This window comes from Echeneis naucrates, chromosome 2 (genome assembly GCF_900963305.1).
Source record: "Echeneis naucrates chromosome 2, fEcheNa1.1, whole genome shotgun sequence".
NCBI lineage: Eukaryota > Metazoa > Chordata > Actinopteri > Carangiformes > Echeneidae > Echeneis > Echeneis naucrates.
This window is the reverse complement of record NC_042512.1, coordinates 18,324,016-18,344,435: the sequence shown is the minus strand read 5'-3', so window position 1 is coordinate 18,344,435 and position 20,420 is coordinate 18,324,016. Positions and strand designations below refer to the sequence as shown.

Sequence of the window (20,420 nt, the reverse complement as noted above, 5' to 3'; positions counted from 1 at the left end):
TCAGCGGACCTGACACTGAATCTTGGTTGTGTGTTGGTGATGACGTCAGGCAGACTCTCCGTGATTGTGGAGTTTTGCTGATGTCTTCCTGTTTCATCAGAAGCCTCGTGGGAAAACCTGACAGCAGGTCAGCCCTTTAACTTCGACGCCTCAAAGAACTCAAAGACATAAACGATAACAAGCCTCATTAGTGCTCCTGACTGCAAAATGACCTCAGAGATGGTCTGTTTGCTGAAAGACTTTCAGGGCACAAAAAAAAAAAAAAACCCAAAATGAACCCAGTCTGGTTGATTCGTCAGCTGCAGATGAACAGATTTCTCAGCAGCTCAAAGTAACTGGACAAACAGCAGCCAGTTCACGTCTGCTCCGGTATCACATCCTGAAACTGCAGATGTAAATACTGGAATTTCATTTTCAGCTACAACTGTGAGCTGTCAGGCACCAGATAATCATCAGCGCCAATTAAAGCATAATCTACTGATAGCTTTTTGCCATATCGAGCCCGCTTAAATTCAGATTCTTGTTTTGGTGAACGGTGCACCAGCAGCTCCAGCTGTCGGACACGCGTCCTGGATAAGCACGAGTCCAGAGCTGTCAGCCGGCGAATTGCAGAGCAGCACAAAAGCGAGCTGGTCTCATCTATCAGCTGACGGCGGGCCAAGTGAGTTTTTTAATCCTGCAGCTGGGCCGCTCCTCTGAGTCCATGCTGCTGGCCACACTTTAACAAAAACAACTATACAATTTGTTATCCGACATCGGAACAGACACAAACCAGATGTGGAGACGCTGGCAGTCGGACTATCGTTTCTACAATCATCTATGAGAAGGCTGCGGCTCCACCTTGTTGTTGAATCAGAATAATTTGGGAGCTTCTCGATATTTAAGGACCTCTGAATCCAGATGGATTAATAGGATACATGCACTACATGATAAAAAAGAGGATGGGAACAGTCACGTTACCTAAAGAGGCTGCTGCACCGTACAGAAGAGGCAGCTGTAGGGAGTCCCACACTAGAGAAGCAAACAGAGACAATTTCAGATTTATCTGCACGAATACGGCGACGTTAGCATGTGAAGTGAGATGAGCTCACCAGCAAACCGGACGGTGAGGAAGACTCGAGGCGACGTCAGCTCTCCGGCTTGAGTCCAGGCCCCCGTCGAGGCCGACAGGTACCAGGGCGTGGCCACGCAGTAATACTCCCCGCTGTCGCTGGAGAAGACAGCCAGAGTTCGTGTCAGACTTCCAGCCCACAGCGAAGAAAAGAGTGACCATGAATACACTCACCTGTCCTGAGTGCCAAAAATGTTCATCAGGTAGGTGTGTGTGCTGATGCGCTCTATTGAAATTTCACTGGACGAGTTACGGAGGTCCGACTTCATCACGCCGAAGCGGTCGATGCTGGCCACCTGGGTCGTCGCCTGTCCGCCACGCAGCCGGGTGAAAAACCAACGCACCCCGTACGCCAGGTCATCTGAGACAGATGGGCAGAAGGAATAAAGTTAACTACTTAGTTCTAGGTCAATAAATGTAATCTGAATGTTACTCAGACATTAAAAGAGGTGAGAGAAAAGCCTGATGATGCTCAGTCAGATTATAGTATCTGCTCAGGTTCGCAGCCTGAATGTGTCTTTCAAAGTCACTCTGAAGGTGGATCGCATCAGGTGAGTCAAACAGTTACAGACACCAAGGACAGTGAAGGAGACGCTCTAAAATAAATGCAGTCCTCATTTCACTTCCAAAAGCTCCAAAACACAGAAAGCAAAGATCATGAGTCAGTCCAAACCTGCACAGAACTACATTATCAACACACACACACACACAGACACACAAAGGCTGCTGTCGTCCCCACAGTAGGGAGGGAAGATGAAAAAAAACAAAACCAAAAACGACAAGCGGAGATGGACACAAGACACAAAAAGGAGGATAGTGATGACAAAGGAAAGAAACCAGGGACAAGAGAGAATTCGTGATAATAGATGTAATCTTTGGAAAAGGGGGCGAGCAAGCTAATTATTTCCAGGAGAAAGACCAGGAGAGAGAGAGAGAGAGAGACAGGGACCGAGAGAGACAGACAGAGAAGCACAAACTAGTCATTAGTCTGTCAGAAAGAGAGGGACTATTAGCACCGTACCTCCCCACACACACACACACACACACACACTCTAATGAGTCTTGGTCATCCTCTGTCATTTCAGACACACAAAGAAGATAAAGATGAAAAAAAAAAAAAAAAAAAAACCCAACAACAACAAAAAAAACCCGACACAGATGAAAAAAAAAAAAAAAAAGACGTAATGATGAAAAACAATTATGAGTTTAAAAAAAAAAAAGAGTGAGAGATGGAGAGATGAGGAGGAGGAGGAGGAGGAGGAGGAGAGAGTGGATGGAGCGAATATAATGACGGAGGAGAGGACTGAGCTCACCCAGAGCAGAGTAATGAATCACATCACCATTCCTCTCTCCCTCTCTTCCCTAATGGTTTTAATATTCAAGTGCTACACCATTAAATACCAGTCGTAGTACGAGCGGCTGCAGGAATAACACTAAGATTGATAATTACCTAAAACTCAGTCCGGTCGCCGTCCATGTGACACTCACACTCTGAATTATTATCACCTTCTCTGGCTGAGCACAAACAATTAAAACTACGAGTCACCTCTGGCCTTGTTGGTTTTCACAATAAAAGGCCAAAATAAGGATAATAAAGTGTAAATGTGAGTTTTTTCAAAGATAGCAGACACCAATTCTGTAATCGTGGCTTCTTGGTGTTTGAAAGAAAAGGGCTCTAAATATGTTTATGTAAATATCAAACACTGAGAGGTAGCTTTTGGAAGCGTAATAAAAGAAAAGCACATTTCCAAGCTAGGAAATAAATCAATAATTAAAGTCTTGTGTAGCTGCATTGTATTCCCATTTAATGCACATATATAAGGTTCAACCCATTTACTGCGACACCACAGATTCATTTTGACCAGCCCGAATAGCCTCAGTGTGAATCCATCACTCCCTGTTAGTGGGATGGTGGACACGCCGGACACCAGGACGTAATTCGGCCAAATCAGCTCCACTGCTTCTCAATTAGCCGGGAAGAGCGGCTCTCCTCCGGCGGAGACGCTGATGTGGGCTGAGAAGTCCAGCGGACAAAACAGCGAGGAGGGGGAAAAAACGGCAGCTTTCAATTTTTCATCGACAAGAGAAAGATCACGATATGTCGGATATCATCACGGCCGGCCGAGTTTCTGGGGAGAAATAAGTCAAATATAAACAATGTTTGGACTGGAGTTGTGTTTTCAACATTAGCTGCTTCACACTGTAAAATTTGACCCTCATGACGAGGATGCACTCGGACAGCGTACACTCCATTTCTTTTGCGTTAAGACAAGTGGCCGAGCGCTCCGATGAACAAAAGAGGAGGAAAGAGGACGTGACACTCAGGAAGGGGGAGTAGGTCGACTGACCACACACACCCCCTCCAGACTCACAGAACAGAATCAGCTGATGAGCAAAGTTCTGACAGTGAGAAGGAAAAACTGCAGGACTTTTTAAATCCAGCTTACTAACCTCCTTTTTTGGTTAGCTGGTTGATTTTTGTTTTACAATTTAAACGCAGGAAACATTTAAAATTCAAGCATCGTTCCACAGGTTCACTGGGATAAAGTCAGGCTGCCTTAAAAACACAATATCCTTGATTTTATTGAATACAACAGAAGATGACATCATGTGTTGTTTTTCTTTGTTGTGTTCGGAAGAAAGTCATGCTAACGCTCAGCGGCGCAATGATTTTATTTACCTGAACGGAGATGCTTTGTGATGACAACCATTTTAATCCTGCATGTGATCACTATGACTTGATTCTTATATAATCTCTTCATTTAAAAACTGCCTCGCTGACAGCGAGAAGATACTGCGACGACGTGATAACACAAGGTTACTGTCTGACATTGCCGTGAATGATCAAAGACACATTTTGCATAATTCCACGGGACTGACGGGTGAACTCTGGTTGCTTGTTTCAGTGACGATGACGATATCCGAGGAAGGGAGCTATAATTAGAAAGCCTCTGCTTTTGCAGAGTTGGCCCTCCATCCTTTTTACCATCTTTGTTCTCGATGGCAGAGCGGACACCAGAAAGAGGAGGGAGACGGAGGGAGGGACGGGGATTTGCAATACTAAGTGACCGAGGAGATTATTTTGTTTATCACGCAGCCATAAATCAACAACGCGAGACGCCTGGCAACGTGAACATCTCGAGCTGCGTCGCGTCGCCCTCTCCTTCCTGTTCTGGGACGTGCTGTAGGAGTATCTGATCCCCCCACCAGCAGGCTGACTCACAGTTTAGTTTCCCACAGCTGTTCCTCTGCTGACTGCAGACTCTTGCCGTCCCCTCCATACGGCCCTTTCCATCCCCCCACCCCCCGAAAGCCTACGATGAACTAATGAACTCTCTGACTCACACCTAAAGTTACTTGATAAGCTATAAGTCCTGTGTGCGCCCCTCGCTGCACAGCCCAGCGACCAGAACAAACAGAAAAGTGCGTTTGTGTTGCTACCTGTGAGCCCGCAACGCTTTGGTGACCTGCACAAATGAATTAAATCACAAAGGTAGAATAACAAACACACAATACGACAGCCAACATAACAGGTTTAGGATCGTAACCTTTGAACCTCGTGTACAACACAAAACAAATTCCTTCGGAGGGGAGAAAAGACATGAAAGACAAAAGGTCCTTGGCCAGAGATTTGGGACTCGGCCCCCCCTCCAGTCTTTGAATGTGGCTTTTCAGAGCAGCTGAAAACATTTGGGCCTCTAGATGTGATCAGCTCCAGTTCCTCCAGTTCGGCCACGCTGATCCCGGGGTAACCACTTTCACAACAATGTGCTACAGCCTGGAAAGAGACAGCGAAGCTCTCTTCTTCTTTCAGGAATCCTCACAGATTGAGATTTTTCCTGAATTGGCCATTTCAAAAGAACAAAAGAAGCACATAGTGCCTGTTTTTTATCAGAGGATTAACACACATTTGTTGCTCTTATGAGCTCCATAAAGATTTTGCTTTGTTGTTGACAAAGAGAGGGAAGAGAAAAAAAAAAAAATACGTAAACTTGAATTAAAGTTTGGTGAAACAAAGTCAGCTGGCATGAGTAATGAGCTGAGTGGTCAAAGTGACACCCAGCTTCATCACTCATAACACAGTTGTAGGTGGAGGCGGGTGGGGATGGGCAGTCCGGTGATTGGATGGCAAAGGAGGAACTACAGTGCATCTCTAATAGAATATCTGGATTCTGTCTGTGCTAATAAAACTAAAATGGCTGGCTGTGGAAATGAAGACAGTCTGATTGGATTTCTCTGGATTAATCCCTCGAGGAGAGTCCAAGGCGTCAAACTGCCTAAAACACACACACGCGCACACACGAAAGACTGACAATTACCACCAGTGCTACTAATGAAACTGTGTGTGTTCTCTGCTCCATAAAGCAGGACAGCGTTGGTAGAGAGGAACACTGAACACTATAAAAACACTATTTAGTGGCACAGAAACAAAGACACTGCGAGGCGACATGCTGCATGCTTAATGAGACCTCCAGAAATCCAACGTAAACTTTACTTGATATTTGGCATCTGTCACCCGCAGACAGCTCTTGAATCCGAGAACGATGAGTTGCACAGAAGCAGGATTCATGGCGGATATTTAAAGACACACTGCAATTTCAATATCTTTAATGAGCGGAGCGTGAAAAAAGGCTTTCAGTCTGCTTCGAATGTTGTTTCCGTTTTGATATCAATCAAACTAGTTTCTCTTGTAACTCAAACGCTCGAATGGCAATTTCCAGCTTGGAACGAGCCGACAAATGAGCCTTTACGTTCCCGCCTTGGTTTAAATTGTCAGAAGAACGAAGCAGATCACTGACAGAAATATTTACACATTATTTTAACATTTAACGCTCTATCGCATTAGATATGATATTTCTGTATGTTTTCTCAGACAGATGTAATTATTTTCCAAACACTAAAAAGTCGTTCAGAATCAGAATCACTGAATAAACTTTGTGGACGTTCCTCGTGTCCGACGTCCCCGCCAACTCCCACCTGAACAGAAGACGGCCGCCACGTTTCATCCGTCTGGTGAAACGTGCCGTTTCTGTTTGATCGTCCTAAAATCAGACATTTCTGAGGATCCCTTTTTAAAGCCGCCTCTCTGCTCCCACTCCTGTTTAACTGGAGACCTAATGGAGTGAAAATGATGGTGCTGCTGTGCTGTTGAGGACTCTCTGCTCTACACTTTCAATTTGGCGTCGCCCCATCCCTTCCCCTCGTCTCCTCCACTCAGTTTCCTGCTTTTTACACCCCGACTGGTTTCTCTTTATGTTTGGTTGTCAACCGCTCGCTCCACTTTTTGGTGACAGTGCAACCGTTTCATGTTTTCAGTCAGGACAGCTTCTGCTGAACGCCTGAGAAGTAGCTGCAGCTGAGACTTCTTTTTGCTGTCAAACAGAGGCCACTGAAATCACAATTTATTTAATTTAATTTTTTTTTTTTTTGATGGGAAATGAATAAACAACTTGGGAATAAGTTCCTTTAAACTAATCTGGATGTTTTACCTGAAGCGCCTTTGAAACAGAACAGCTTTTTAACTCACTGTAACTCAAATATTGAATTAAATTTCAGTGTTACCACAAAGCTAAACAAAATATTCTGTATTTCTGTGTTCTAACAACATAAATCACCTCTGAAGAAACAGCTGAAACTGGTGAAAACATAATTCTCCAATGTCTTCTTAACTCAAAATCAGATTGTGTATTATCCACTAAAAGAGACGAGTAATAAAAGTTAGACAGCATTCATTGACTGTTTTTGATTTTGGTGTTTTGTCTTCTGAGAAACTGTCCAATCTCGCTCAGTTTACGTCCCTTTGACGAAATGTCATCAACATCCGGCTGCTGCCATTTGATGAAAGCAGAAATTTCGTCTGAATAACTTTTATGCCCCCCCCCCCACCACTTCACAAACTTCAGTGCTTCCTCTTCCCACTCCTCTTCTCTCTTTTTAGGAAACACGGCACGCCGTTCTTGAGCCACTCTTCCTCCTCTATTCACTCTCTCCCACTCCTGCTCACTTTAACAATGTGGTTTAGCTTCCCTTCACTTTTTTCTTCCCCATTCACTCCCACCTTCTCTCCATCTCGCTGACTATTCTTTCTCTACCTCATTCTGTCTCCCCGGCTGGCTAACGGAGCGTGAGATTGGCTAATTAACGGCTGCCTGTCGGCCTTGCAAAGACAGCTGGGTAATTTGGCGAACATGGAGAGGAGGGAGGGAGAAGGGACCAAGGAGTGAGGGAGCCAAAGGAGGAGAGAAGGATATATTGTTATATTTACATCACAGTTATTGTATGATATGATTTACATTGCCGGGTGTTAAAACTTAAGTAAATGTTAATCCCTTTACTTCTTTTTCAGCCATTATTGAATGACAGAAAAGAGCAAAGGATCATGGGATGTGACGAAGCAGGCAAAACTGAACAAGGTCTCTATGAAAATATCAGACGGCAGAGGGATTTTTAATTGTAACTTCCAAAACAAGGAGGTTAAATGATTTAAAGCTGTGTTAATCAAATGTAAACAACAGTGACCTGCAATCACAATCGTCCCGAGAGGTCCTCCAATTAAAACGTTTTTACATGAATAACGCATGTTGGCCTCAGCCTGTACAGGTGTACACTGGATTTATTTCTTATTTTCTGGAAATGCAACCCGGACGGATAACCTCTGGCCCACACGTTTCCACATCTGGGCAGACTCTGGCTGCTCCATGTCTGAGAGCACTGAGAATTGAGATCCTCGAAATGAAACGCGAGTTTTCGCCAACACTGACTCAGATTTTCTCTGAAAAACACCTGAGGGTTTTTTTGGAAATGTGCAGTAACTCACATATCATATCGAAGTTTCATTCAACTTTCTCAGGGTCCATCCGTATTTATGTTTGTTCCTTTATCACCATTTTTTTCTTTTTTACAGTCAATCACAATAAAATCGTCTTCATCGATGCTTGACAATCGTGGCTGTTCAACATCAGCCTTATTGTTTTTTTATTCCTGTATGGCCGAGGGCATAAAGGAAGCAGCGTGCGTGTGTGTGAGTATAAAATCAGTGATGAACAAAGCTTTATATTTTTTTCCCCGGGAGGAGCAGAGCGCTATGATGTTATTTTAACAAAAGAATTTCAGAGCAGGAGCCAAAAAAAAAAAAAAGACGGAGGCAGTGCTTCAAAAAGCGTGAAAAATATCTCTAATGCTGATGTCATCGCTCTGCCACACACATCCATGACTGCAATAACATGCCAGTCATTCCAGCAGTAATGAATGCTGCGTGTCCGCACGCTGCAGCACGTTCAAGTAAAATGGCAGCACACAGACACACACCATGCTTTGTGTTCAACAATTAGCTGAAATCAGCGTCAGTGATTTCACCAAATTGCTTCTTTCAATGTTAACTGAATGAATAAATGATGATGCTGAGCGACAAGAATGATCCGGCACGGTTTTCCAATCTAAGACCAACAGATCCAGTGATCACTGAGACACGGTACATCTGAAATCCAGTGTTTGCCACATTTGGCTTTCGGTGTCAGTCTTGTCACTGCTGGGAAAAATGACAGCAAATGAAGCCTTAAAAAACAAAACAAAACTACAAAGCACACCTGATTTGTCGGTGCGATCGTCTCCGGCTGCCTGAGGGCTGAAACTGCAAAACGTGATTAAAGGTTTAACACCTTACAACTGACAATATGAAGTGTTATCTCCAAGTACAGAGTATCATGAACTTGATAATGGTCTCTGATCTGCAATAACTGGGAAGGAGTGTTTACGTCTCACACACACACACACACACAAATGGTTTTGTATATCCGTCAGTAGCTCCTCTAATAAAAGATTAAATGAGTAAATATGAACACTGACTGACGAAGCAGGGCGGAAGAATGAGCTGACTGTTTCCACCGTGCCCGTTATAAAAACAAGCTCAAACAGGAGCGTTGCTCTTCAAGGAATGCACACTCACACAAACACACACACACAGAGTTACACAACCTTTGCAGTGACATCCCAAAGTTCCCCTCTTGTGTCACAACAAAGGTATGGTAGCACGTAAACGGATAAATTATTTACACAGACACACATCTGCGATCTCAACACCAACTCTTTGGGTGGAATACGCACATGAGGGTTTGTGTGTCTGTCTCTGTGTGTGTTTGTGTATATGTGGGTAAAAACACCTGAGGAAGTGAAGGTTTGGCTGCTGTCCAGCTCCACACCTTTGTTGACACTTCACCCGATACTTGTTGGCTAATTGGTCCTTTGCACAACGTTTACCTTGTGTGTAACCCACACTCATGACCCTCAGGTTGTTTTGTCACCTGACAACATCGATCGCACACGTACCTTTATCCTTCCTCGACACTTTGATCTGTTGTGTCGTTATATCGAGTTAACGTTTAATATTCATCTAAATAAATGATCAGATTGCGTGTTCACAAAGCGGAGCCAGATGTTCTGCTGAGAACTTGGTTGGTTCTTTGGCTCATCAGCTCGTGTTAATGCACTGTGTGACGCCTTTCACAAACAAAACCACTGACATGAGAAATTATTTGTCACAGTCTGTTCCTGCCTTGTCATTCGTCAGTGAATCACATCCTACCTTGAAACCTGACCAGGTGACACACACACAGAGACGACATGAGTCACAGTTCTTGCCGTCACCGATAACAAAAAAGAAGACAATGTGAACATTTCATCGAGCCTGTGTGTAACCCTCGCAGCGCCGCACAGCTGAACAGACAGAGCGAGCTGAGCTCTAATACTCAATATTTCACTTCTCACACAGTAAATTCCTTTTACTTCCCTGCTGCTGCGGGTCACAGACAACGCTGGATTATGAGACGAGGGGCCCGAGCAGCTAAATGCATAAAAGGCCCCACCAAGTCTGCTTATTGCGTACGACTAAACCCGTCTTTTTCTGATAATTACAGTTATTCCAGGTTCAGAAAAGTCACGCACCAGTAAAGAACACAACACAACAACTCTTTTGACAATTTTGACATAACGGGCCAATTGGACTTCTTTGTTATGACTTCCTGGTTGAAAAATTATAACATGTCTCATCTTTTTGGACCAATCCTGGCAGATTATAATCCGACAAATGACAAAGCAGTTCGGGATATTCACGCATGCAGCACTGCTTCGCTCTCCTCCGACGGGGTTCATGTCAGCTGTGTTGCTGAGGGGGATGTTTTTTTTTCCCAGAGTGCAGCTGTCTGAGGGCGCACGCTCTGTGCTGGGGGTCAACATACGTGTTTATGTGCAGCACATGTATAAATACGGACACAGGTGCAAAGGAACATTCTCATATATGTTTAAAACATACAGGAAACGGCGAGCACTGCTTGTGTTTGTTAAACGATTTCCAAACACTCATCTGAGCGAGGAGGTCTCTAATGTGCTCTCTCTGAGGACGTAATGCAGTAAGCACATGTTGGACGTTAAAGAAAGAGAAAGGGCTGAGAGAGATGGCAACAGATGGAGCGGGGGGGGGGTGACGTCACGCGATGCGTTTAAGTTACACAGTGATGGAGGATAGAAGATGGATGATGTACAAACTAAGGGAGGAAACAGATGAATGGGGAGGAGGAGGACCTCTCTGCTAATGAGTTGGTTTTTTTTTTTTACAGGATCTCACATTTCCGAGCTTGTCACTGAAATGATAAACGAATCATCAATATTTATAAGTTATATATATTCTATTCAGTGATACTTGACGTATTTACAATATTTCTACTATGACTCATTTTTTTGTCCACCTGATGATAATTCATATTCTCTATTCAGCTCCAGCTCTTTAGCTGCTAAATGCTCCAACGTGTCTGACACTCAGCTGCTAACTGGGTCAGTCTCCTGTTCAGTGCTGGGCAGGTTGCACACAGTCTGGTGTTTGGTACTTTCAGCCAAAACCTGCTTCCATCTTCTATTCGGAAACTACTACATCAGATTAAAATAATCTGATATTATCCTTCATGTTGTTTTAGGAGATAATACGATCAAAGAATCCAGAATAACAGTCACAACCAAGGTGTGAGAGGAAATCATCATCAGTAACCAGTATTTCAAGTTGAAAACACACCCACAGAGGAAAGTGAAAGAAACTACAGTGCTGTGTGTGTGTGTGTGTGTGTGAGATAGAGAGAGCGTGTTCACACACCTGCCAGAGGGAAAGTGAGAAAGGGAATCTGTTTGATCTGTACAACTATTTGAAAAGCAGAAGTCACATTATTATTATTAGTGGTGCAGCTGACAGGTTGGCAGGTGAGGAATTCAACAGAAGTGCAGCAGTATTTATTTATATATGTGTGGAGAAAAACTGCATAAAACACATTCAGATACCACAAAAGAGAAAAGACAGAAACAGTAACCGATTGTGATCTGTAAATGCTGGAGAGATCACATCTAAGTGTGTGTGTGTGTGTGTGTGTGTGTGTGTGTGTGTGTCTGTGTGTGTGTGGTACCAGTCTTTGGTGACGATCCGGAGACGCTGAGCACACACTCCATCTTGGCTGTTTTTGATGGATAAACGCTGGTGTCATCTGATTTGATGCTGATGGAGAAGGATGGACCTGCAACAAGCAGATGAGCTCAGATTAGATTTAGAAAAATAAAAAAATTAATGAAAAGAAACGCCGAAGAAGGAAACCTCACAAACACTCAAACGAGATCTAAAGAGATCGACTGCTCTTAAATCAACATATAGTATATTCTGTATTCATGTCCCAGAAGAACAGCAGTGGATGAGCTTCTTGGGGAAAAAAGCGCTTTCACATGGTAAACACTGCTTTAAAGTGTGTTTGTGATTCCTCTGATATGTGGAGATAAACAAGAAGGAAACAGCTGTCGTGCAGATTGACAAAAATAGATGAAAGATTAATGTAAGAAGGAGCTGAACACGCTCATATAGACTGTAAGTGGAGTTCTGTAAATAAGATAGATGTTGAAGGCAGTGCAGATAAAAACTCTAAATGCCGGTTCAGGTGTTGGAAGTAGATGATGGCCCGTCATGAGACCTCCCTCGCAGCCATTTTGTGTGCAAACCTCCCAACTAAGTCCACACTTCTGCAGACTCTGCCTGAGGGAATCACCCAAAGCTCCTGCGTCAGTGCTTACCATGATTACCAGATGGATGCCCAGACGTGATGGAAAAATGGTTAACAGCCACCGATGTGGGATGACGTGGATATAATTTACAAATCTGCTTTCATTCAGATCTGATCTACATTCTGGAAATGCGATAAAAGGGCGTCGCTGAGGTTCAGTCAGGTCAGGAGCAGGGCAGCTTTCAGGACCACGCAGTCTCTGCAGCGTCTACAAGTCCAGGCTGTGATGCTGCTGTGCTGGGACAGCAGAGACACACCAGTTATACCGCAGCTTGCTGTGGACTCAAGCGTTGCAGGCAGATGGACTGGCAGACACACAGATGGGCAGACACCAGTGACGTCCTGGCTGAATGTCGCGTGTTGGACTCAAACGTGGACTCTACTGTACAAAGTGGGGGAAAGCTGAGAGCAGCTACTGTCATTTTGTCGGCGAGATACTTTGAAGCCATCTCTGATCTCTCCACAAAGAAAGAAACGCCACAGATGATCCAGTCTCACAACGTCAAGAAACACGGTGACAGTTTAGAATCATAAAAAAAGCATCATGAGTAACTCATCTATGTCTCTTCACTTCTGTGTTAAATTGCTTCGCGGCCGAGGACGATGTTTACCGTCAGCCGCTGAGAGCACGTCTGCAGAAACATCTTTTGGAAGAGCCTGCGTTACCCGGCCAGCTCCTTTTCCTCGTTTCACGGTAAAACGCTGGAGAGTACTTCGAACACGCCTTTAATTTCACTGTTGTCAAAAGATCCACTCTACATTCTTGTTAGCTTCAAACGTGAGCAATGCAGAATTCATCACTTCAGTCCGTCATATCCAGCAGACCACACCACTTCAGAGGCTGCTGCACCGAGAGGACGGATGAAGGCTTTCTGTTTGGTTCTTGGTCAAACATTTACCCACCACATCCAGCAGCAACATGAATTATGGTCCTGTTAAAACTTTAAACAGCCACCGTGCCTTCAGATTGGTGACGCTGAAGATGAAAGTTCGAGGAAGACCAGGGTCGTCAAATCAAGAATTTTACATAAAATCTGGGAAATGTTGTTATTTTTACTTTTGACAAAAGGTTAGGCTTTAATAGACGTTTATGAATCTACCCGCCACACCATATTTATGTTGCCAGCTGACCACAAAATCCCTTTAAACGCTGAATTATTTAATGTGAAATGTGCTGGTGAGATGTTGCACTTCCATAAACGTCGTCACAGAACATCCCTGTGCAGGCAGAAATACCACAACACGTCTGAAACATTGAAGATACAGCTAGAACCTTGGCAGGCTCACAACAGACCCACAACATAGACGCGCACTGCACAGAGCTTCCGTCCCCTAAGGCAAGTATAGGGGGTTCTTGAAAACTACCCAGCTTGAAGCTTGAACGCTGTCAGTGAGTGTGCTTGTGTGCATGTTGTCGAGGGGGGAGGGGGGGTTGTTGCGCTGTGTGGGGTCAACTCAAGATGTTCGACTTGGATACACCCACTTGAACACTTGAAAAAGATTACACACACACACACAGACACACACGCAGACGCACAGAAAAGAAAAGGAAAGCAGCGGTGCAGATCTGTGCAGCTGGCTGATTGGCCAAAGGGCTTCACTTTGAAGATGTCCCAGAGAGAGGGGGAGGGAGGGGCGAGAGAGGTACAGGGAAACAGTGGGGGTGAGAGAGTGAAAGGATAGTGGAGAGAACTGGGGGAGGAAAAACATTAAGTGAGGGAGAGCGAGAGAAAGGGAAAGAAAGAGGAAGTAATGCTCAAGGGTTCCTGCCCTCCCCAGAGAAAGACAGACGCTTCGCTCTATCATCTCTGTTTTGCAGCCATGTTTCCTTCTTACCCCCCCGCCCCCCCCATCTCTCTCTCTCTCTCTCTTTCAGATGGTTGGAAATGCTGCAGCCTGACTGCCAGCAAAGATGAGCAACATCTCTTCATCGGCTCGGAGGAGTTTGTTGGGCTTTCTCTGTGACTTAACACCCTTAACGCCCCAGGGCTGATTCAGGCTAACGGTTTCCCTCCGTTTCCAGTCTTTATGCTAAGCTAAGTTTCTAAGCTCTTTCCTCTCTTATTCACCATCTTCCTGTTTTTATCTCCTCCATATGAATTACCGCCTTCACATTGTTGCCGTTCTTTCCCCCCTCATCCTTGACCTCTGTCCCCGACATCCACTTCACCACCTCTCTATCTTTTCCTCTTCCTCCTCTCCTGTCTGATGCTCCTGTTCCTTCTCCCGTCTCCTACTTCCCCGTCAGATCAAAGAAAGTTAAGTAGGCCAGTGACTGGTGGGCGTCAAAGGGCTTAAGGTGTGTGTGTTTGTGTGTGTCTCTCTTTATTTTTGCACATTATTCTGGAATTTATGTTGGTTAACATTTACTTGGTGTGGATGGAGGATGTGAGCACAAACTGTGTGAAATGTATCTTCCTATCAGCAGGCAGCGACTTTGGGATTTCCAGCGTCACGTGAATTTTGCCTGTAGTATTTGTCCAGATCTCTGTGAAATAAATATTGACTAAAATGCCTTTAAACTTAATGATGAATCTTTCAACAGGGTTATGAAGCATTTCTTAATATTTTATCTGCTGTCAGCGTCTGTGTACACAGCCTGGTTTCAGGATTTCATTTCATAAGCAGAAAGTCTGAAGAAGAAACAACTGCACGAGGAGAACACAAGAGATATCTAAACGGTATAATTCAAATGTAAGTTTGTTATGAAGGCTGAGCTCGATGTCCCTGAGCGTACAAACAGTGGATAATTGTAATTATACCATACCGTTATGTCTAAGCAGCACCCATGAGCGGTTTCAGTCTTTGCTGTGAAGACCACAATAGACAGAGGCTTCATATCTGAATGTTTTTTTTTTTTTTTTTTCTTCTCTTCCTATAAAGCTCAAATTTAATCCAAACATTTGCATTCTGAGCTGACAAACCAGTGATCAAAGAAGTGCAAGTCTTCGCTGCCTGCGGGATGTGGCTGACCTCCGTCTGGATTGGCAGGTTTCTATTCAATTGGGTCAAATGTTTGTTTTCTTATCACGACAGTCTAGCAGGTGATTCTGTCTGCTATTCTCTAAATAATAATGAAAAAACTAAACAGAATATATATATGACTTCACATCAGCGTCAACAAACTTCATCTGTTGGGGTGTCAACAGAAATAAAAATGAGCCCACCTTACAAACCAATGCAACCACTGATATGACACCTCGGCCTGAGCTATCTATCCTGTCATCGTAAAACCAGCAAAGCTGACCTTAACACAGCCTCCGAGGAAATATCTGTGCTGGGTGTGACCAGCCACCAGAAATCAAACTACTTGAGATGAGATAACCTCATAAGGAGGACAGAATCCCTGTATTAACATCCAGTTTATCAGCACGCTTGTGTCGCTCATTAAACCTGCCGTGCACATATTAAGATCTCACTTCGATCAGAGGACTCGTCGCTGCTGTGTTTTCACGTTCACAATATCATGAAATGTGTGGTTATTGTCGCTGGTATTACTTCCTTCAATTCCCAGTTTGTAGTTTTTAGCTTTTGGCAATGTTCTTAAAAAAAAAAAAAAAATGCTGTTAATGAAAGTGGAGAAAGAGTGAGCAGAAAAAAACAAGTGACACCCAAGGGCCTACCGTTTTCTTCAAACTGGATCCTGATTTTATTGGACTCTGCACTTGTGGCTTTGGTCCAGGCTTGTCCCGGTTGTTGTTTAGTCCACGCCGTGATGTCACACCAGTAGAAACCTCTGTCGGACAGCTGGACGCCAGCCAGACGAAATCGAAACTCTGCCGGACCCGACTTCGTCAGGACCAGACTGTCTCTGTGTGGACAGACAGAGAAATGGATGTAGTTTTAAATGAAACACTCAGACATGGGAGCATTGTGGAAAAAGAAGCAGGGTATCTACCTCCTGTTGGGGTCGGTGGCCCCGCCGTGCTGCAGGACGTTGTCGGGGCTCAGAGTCATGATGGTCTTCACGTTGCTGTCGGGGCTCTCCTGTGAATGGATGAGCACCGAGTAGCCCGCCTCCCCGAGGTTCTCCGTCGCCACCATGCAGCTCATCTCGAAGGTAGCCCCGCCCACCAACGCTTCGCGGACGCGTTTGGCCACGACATTCAGAGTTGGATCTGACAACGACAGCACTCCGTTGATTAGTAGTTGCATCAACGTGATTCAGGCTCCCGCGGGGTCAAGGATGGAAAATCCCAGATGGAGGCCCACAGGAAGTTTGAGTGATTCTGCCATCAACTTATTCTGTTTCAAAGCAGACTCACACAGTACAGCGTTACATCACGGCTCAATTAACTAAATAGAGGGCACCAAGTTCAGCATCTGAGATGGAAATAGAGAGGGTGTGTGTGTGCTGTGAATAAGATGGAGGCTGAGACAACAAAAAGCCCGCTGTTACAGTGAGGGATTTTTCTGTGAAGTCCTGAAATGATATCTAGACATTAGAGTTTATTCATAAAACTCAACAGCGGGGTTGAAGTTTTTGTAATTATAAATGTGAGTTAATGGTTCATTTGTGGTCTAATCTTTCCCAAAGGTGCCTCATTAAATCACAGAAAACAAACCTTGATTTGTACAAAAATGCTACATGCAGAGATTGTTGTAAAGGTGCCAAAGAAGTATTGATTTCCCCAAAGCACCTGAAAAAAAAAGCTAATATCTTAGCCCGTGTCTTAGTTTGTCTTCTGTGCTCGGCTTTGGTGTCTGAAATTTTCAGAACAATACTTTCGGCTGTTGAAAAACTGAAGTGAAACGAAGCTTCCTCACGTTTGGTATCCCATCGTATGGTCGTCGGCGTGCTGTTGTACTCCGTGGTCTTCACCATGTCACCCTGGCTGCCCACGCTCCACGCAGACACGGTGCACACATACTGGCCCATGTCAATATCCTGCGATAAAGAGTGAAGAGAAGTGCAGTGTTTAAAATGATACATGTCAAAATGTCTACACAAACGGACGCGGCTCCAGCTTTGTTACCTGAGTGCGGAGGATCCGCAGTTTGAACGTGTTGGGCTGGACTCTGGTCAGGGACATCAAACCCGTCTTCAGCCGGTCTGAGTACATGGACCCCAGCAACAGGTTGCCGCTGCCGTCCAGGGAGCCGATGTGATGCGAAGTCTGAGGATCGTCCCCGATTCCTGCAGGTGAGCGGACAGGAAACAATGACGGCGTCTGCCGATCGTTTCATCGATTGTTCAAGATTCAGCCCAAAGCGTAGGGAAACGTACCGGGGAGCGTGGTGTGCTCCCAGGAGACCCCCAGCTGGCCTCCCATGGGGAGATGGGTAATGTTGGTCACATGGCACGCCAGCTCGGTGGGTTCAGACGTCATCTGCGGGCTCAGGACCGGTTCAAGTTTCAGACTGTAGCTCGGCTCTGGGGAGGAAAAGTGAGACGGCTTTTCAGGAGCACTTCTCTGACAATCCTTTTGGGTTTTGAACTCATTTAAGTTTTTCTTTGTGATGATTAATGTTTAAGCGTTCGAACTTTCATCCTGAACAGGATGTTAATGAATTAACAGTATTTGGCTGCACAGACATCGAAAAGGACAGCTGGGGACAAAGTAGGTGGAGCTGAGGAAGAACAAGCTGAATAGTCCTTTATCAGCAGCAGCAAACACACAATAAAGTAACACAAGCCCAACCCACAACCTGCTGAAAGGCATCAACACAAGAGCAGAGACCTCAGGTATGCTCAGTATTACACCATCCCTGGTAAAGGTGACAATTAAATCCAAATAAGAGCCATAAAGAGCTTATTATCTTTGCATATGAGGGGCAGCAATGCTCTCTTTCAGATATTCTGCCTGGTACAGCTTCTGAATCTGAATCAATCATCAGCAGCCTCACGTTTCTACATCGAGTGAAGCTGAAATGAAAGAATAATCTTCAAATCTCAAGAGCAATCTTTATGTCCCCAGCCAGGTACCGGCATCTGCTGGAAAACAGGTTATTCCAGTGTTTATCACGGCGGTGCTAAAGAGATGCAGGCTTCACGAGGAGAATCAGCGCCCTGATCACTGAACAACAACCGAAACCTCCTAATGCTGTAGATTGTGTTTCTGTGCTCCCAATAGAGAAATGATCCCATCCAATCCAGGCTTGATTAAGATTTCATCACTTTACAACGACCCAGAATCACCAGAAACACTCCAAGTGAATCCTGTTTTGGGAGGGCGATTGAGCCAGACCACGAAAATAGAGCTGAAATAACACAGTTAAGTGTGTGCGATGAGGTGTGTGTCACAGTGTTAATCGTGTGTGTGTGTGTGTGTGTGTGTACAGTAGGTGGTGGGGCAGGTTTTCTCAGCCAGAGATCCAGATTGCACCTTTACACGTCAATGAACAGGGAACACACGCACAAAGATTACCACCTGCCTAACTGTGAGATATCTGAGACACACACAGATATTCTATACGTGTGCATTACCAACATAAAGACGAGTGTGCTGGCGCACACGCGCGCACACACACACACACACACACACACACCGTATCACTAAAAGTGCAAACCTAAGCCTGCATATATTTATGTGTTTGGCAAAGGAGGGAGTTTACATGATATCAGTTGGACATCACACACACACACACTGACTCATGCACTGTCACCATCTGCTCTGAAACACACACACACACACACACTTTGATCGATGAGAAAGTGTGAAGCTGCCCCGGCAATTACCCACGTGGCTCATTTTCTCTCTCTCTCTCTCTCTCTCGAACTCTAACGTTGCCTTATTTAGCAGAGCAGCCGGCCGTCGGTGGATCAGCAGCTCTGATACTGTAGACGGGGTCAGAAAGACAATATCTACAGGAGTCAACCCGGTCAACTCTGAATTACCAATTAATTTTTAGAGAAATAATTATATTGAGCTAAATCAGGAAAAACTGGTTATAATAGTTTCCATTTCACATTTTTTTTTAGCACTATAAAGCAGTCAAGCACCTGTAGTTTCTATGGATATAATGTGAAAAGGATGATGGTAAAGAGTCGCTGATGCTGCTGATCTGGTGTCATGTCCCAACAGGTGAGTCGGCTCAAAGCGTGAGCCGCTCTTTTCCGAGCAGACAAAAAACAAACTTTAAAAAGAGAAAAGGCTCTATTGGAGTGTGTGTGTGTGTGTGTGTGTGTGAAGACCGGGCAGGAAGCGTGAGGAAAAATAGGTCAATGTCAATAACACAGCAAACTGCTTTCATCTGCATCACTGCATGTGCTCAGTTTAGGAAGCTTCTTCTCACAAACTGCTGGTTTATTAAAATGTCACGGAAAACCGAAGAAATCTTCATTTGGGATGCTGGAGTGGGTTAATTTCTGCAGCTTTATTATCAAAACTGTTGGCAATGTTGTAGTCAAAGCCATAAAAATAGAATATTAATTGTAGTAATTACATTACAGAGAGACCCTGTGTCAGAGTTTGGATTATTACAGGTCCTGATATACTTAAACGTGTTTAATCAGAATAAACGTGGTGTAAAGGTGCAGGGTGTCAGGCCTCCCAGCACGGTGGCAATGGGAGATTATATTCTTATATAAACAGACACGCAAACGTCCACATCGTGTGCACATCCAGGAATCGATGAGGTCGAAGCCCACACAGCACAGACACACACAACGTGTCTGGCCTGTGAGTTTTCTGCTCCGGCTCGTTTACAGGTGGGCTGCATGCCTCAGTAATATCACATTTCCAACATGCAGGAGAGTGAAAAGGAGCGCTAACCCCGGTGGCGACTGTGCCATCCAGCACAGCAGGGAGTTGAACCCTTTTTGCAGGATTTATTCTGCCAAAAACATTTACATTTCTGTGAGACACACTGGTTTTTACTGAAGTATGAATAAGCCTCTCGAGCTGTTCCCTCTTTCTGTCAGCAGTCTGCATCTCCCATGACGGAGGGGAAGTATGAGACACGCACTGAACAGATGTACAGTCCACAGCACAGATTACATCTGAAACAACATGTAATCAGATTACTGTGTGTGCAGGCAGATTACAGCAATCTGTTCTCACCCATGTCAGGCTTCACAATGCCTTTATGTTATTACAAGACAGCCGCCCATTTATGCACATCCACAATCAAATAAAGGGACGTTTGAACATCAAATAAGAGAGAGAAGTCAAGAGTGATATTCATTACATAACATTTGATGTATTAAATCTGAATCACTCCTGTTTTCCAAGCAGTTGTCACATTACACACTCCAAATGAAAAATAAATCGCAACATCGTGTA

General features: G+C 44.5%; 1 protein-coding gene across 1 annotated transcript in view; it reads right to left on the bottom strand.

Moving 5' to 3' along the window:
• The window catches only part of ptgfrnb (prostaglandin F2 receptor inhibitor b), a 41,822-nt gene that overhangs the window by 3,072 nt on the left and 18,330 nt on the right, over window positions 1-20,420 (bottom strand). The window contains exons 6-14 of the mRNA XM_029513599.1: window positions 17,423-17,569; window positions 17,172-17,332; window positions 16,963-17,083; window positions 16,094-16,313; window positions 15,819-16,006; window positions 11,554-11,661; window positions 1,286-1,472; window positions 1,092-1,210; window positions 961-1,011 (exon numbers count right to left, since the gene is read on the bottom strand). Of these exons, the coding sequence (XP_029369459.1) occupies window positions 961-1,011; window positions 1,092-1,210; window positions 1,286-1,472; window positions 11,554-11,661; window positions 15,819-16,006; window positions 16,094-16,313; window positions 16,963-17,083; window positions 17,172-17,332; window positions 17,423-17,569 (1,302 nt within the window). The remainder of the gene's footprint in view (window positions 1-960; window positions 1,012-1,091; window positions 1,211-1,285; window positions 1,473-11,553; window positions 11,662-15,818; window positions 16,007-16,093; window positions 16,314-16,962; window positions 17,084-17,171; window positions 17,333-17,422; window positions 17,570-20,420) is intronic.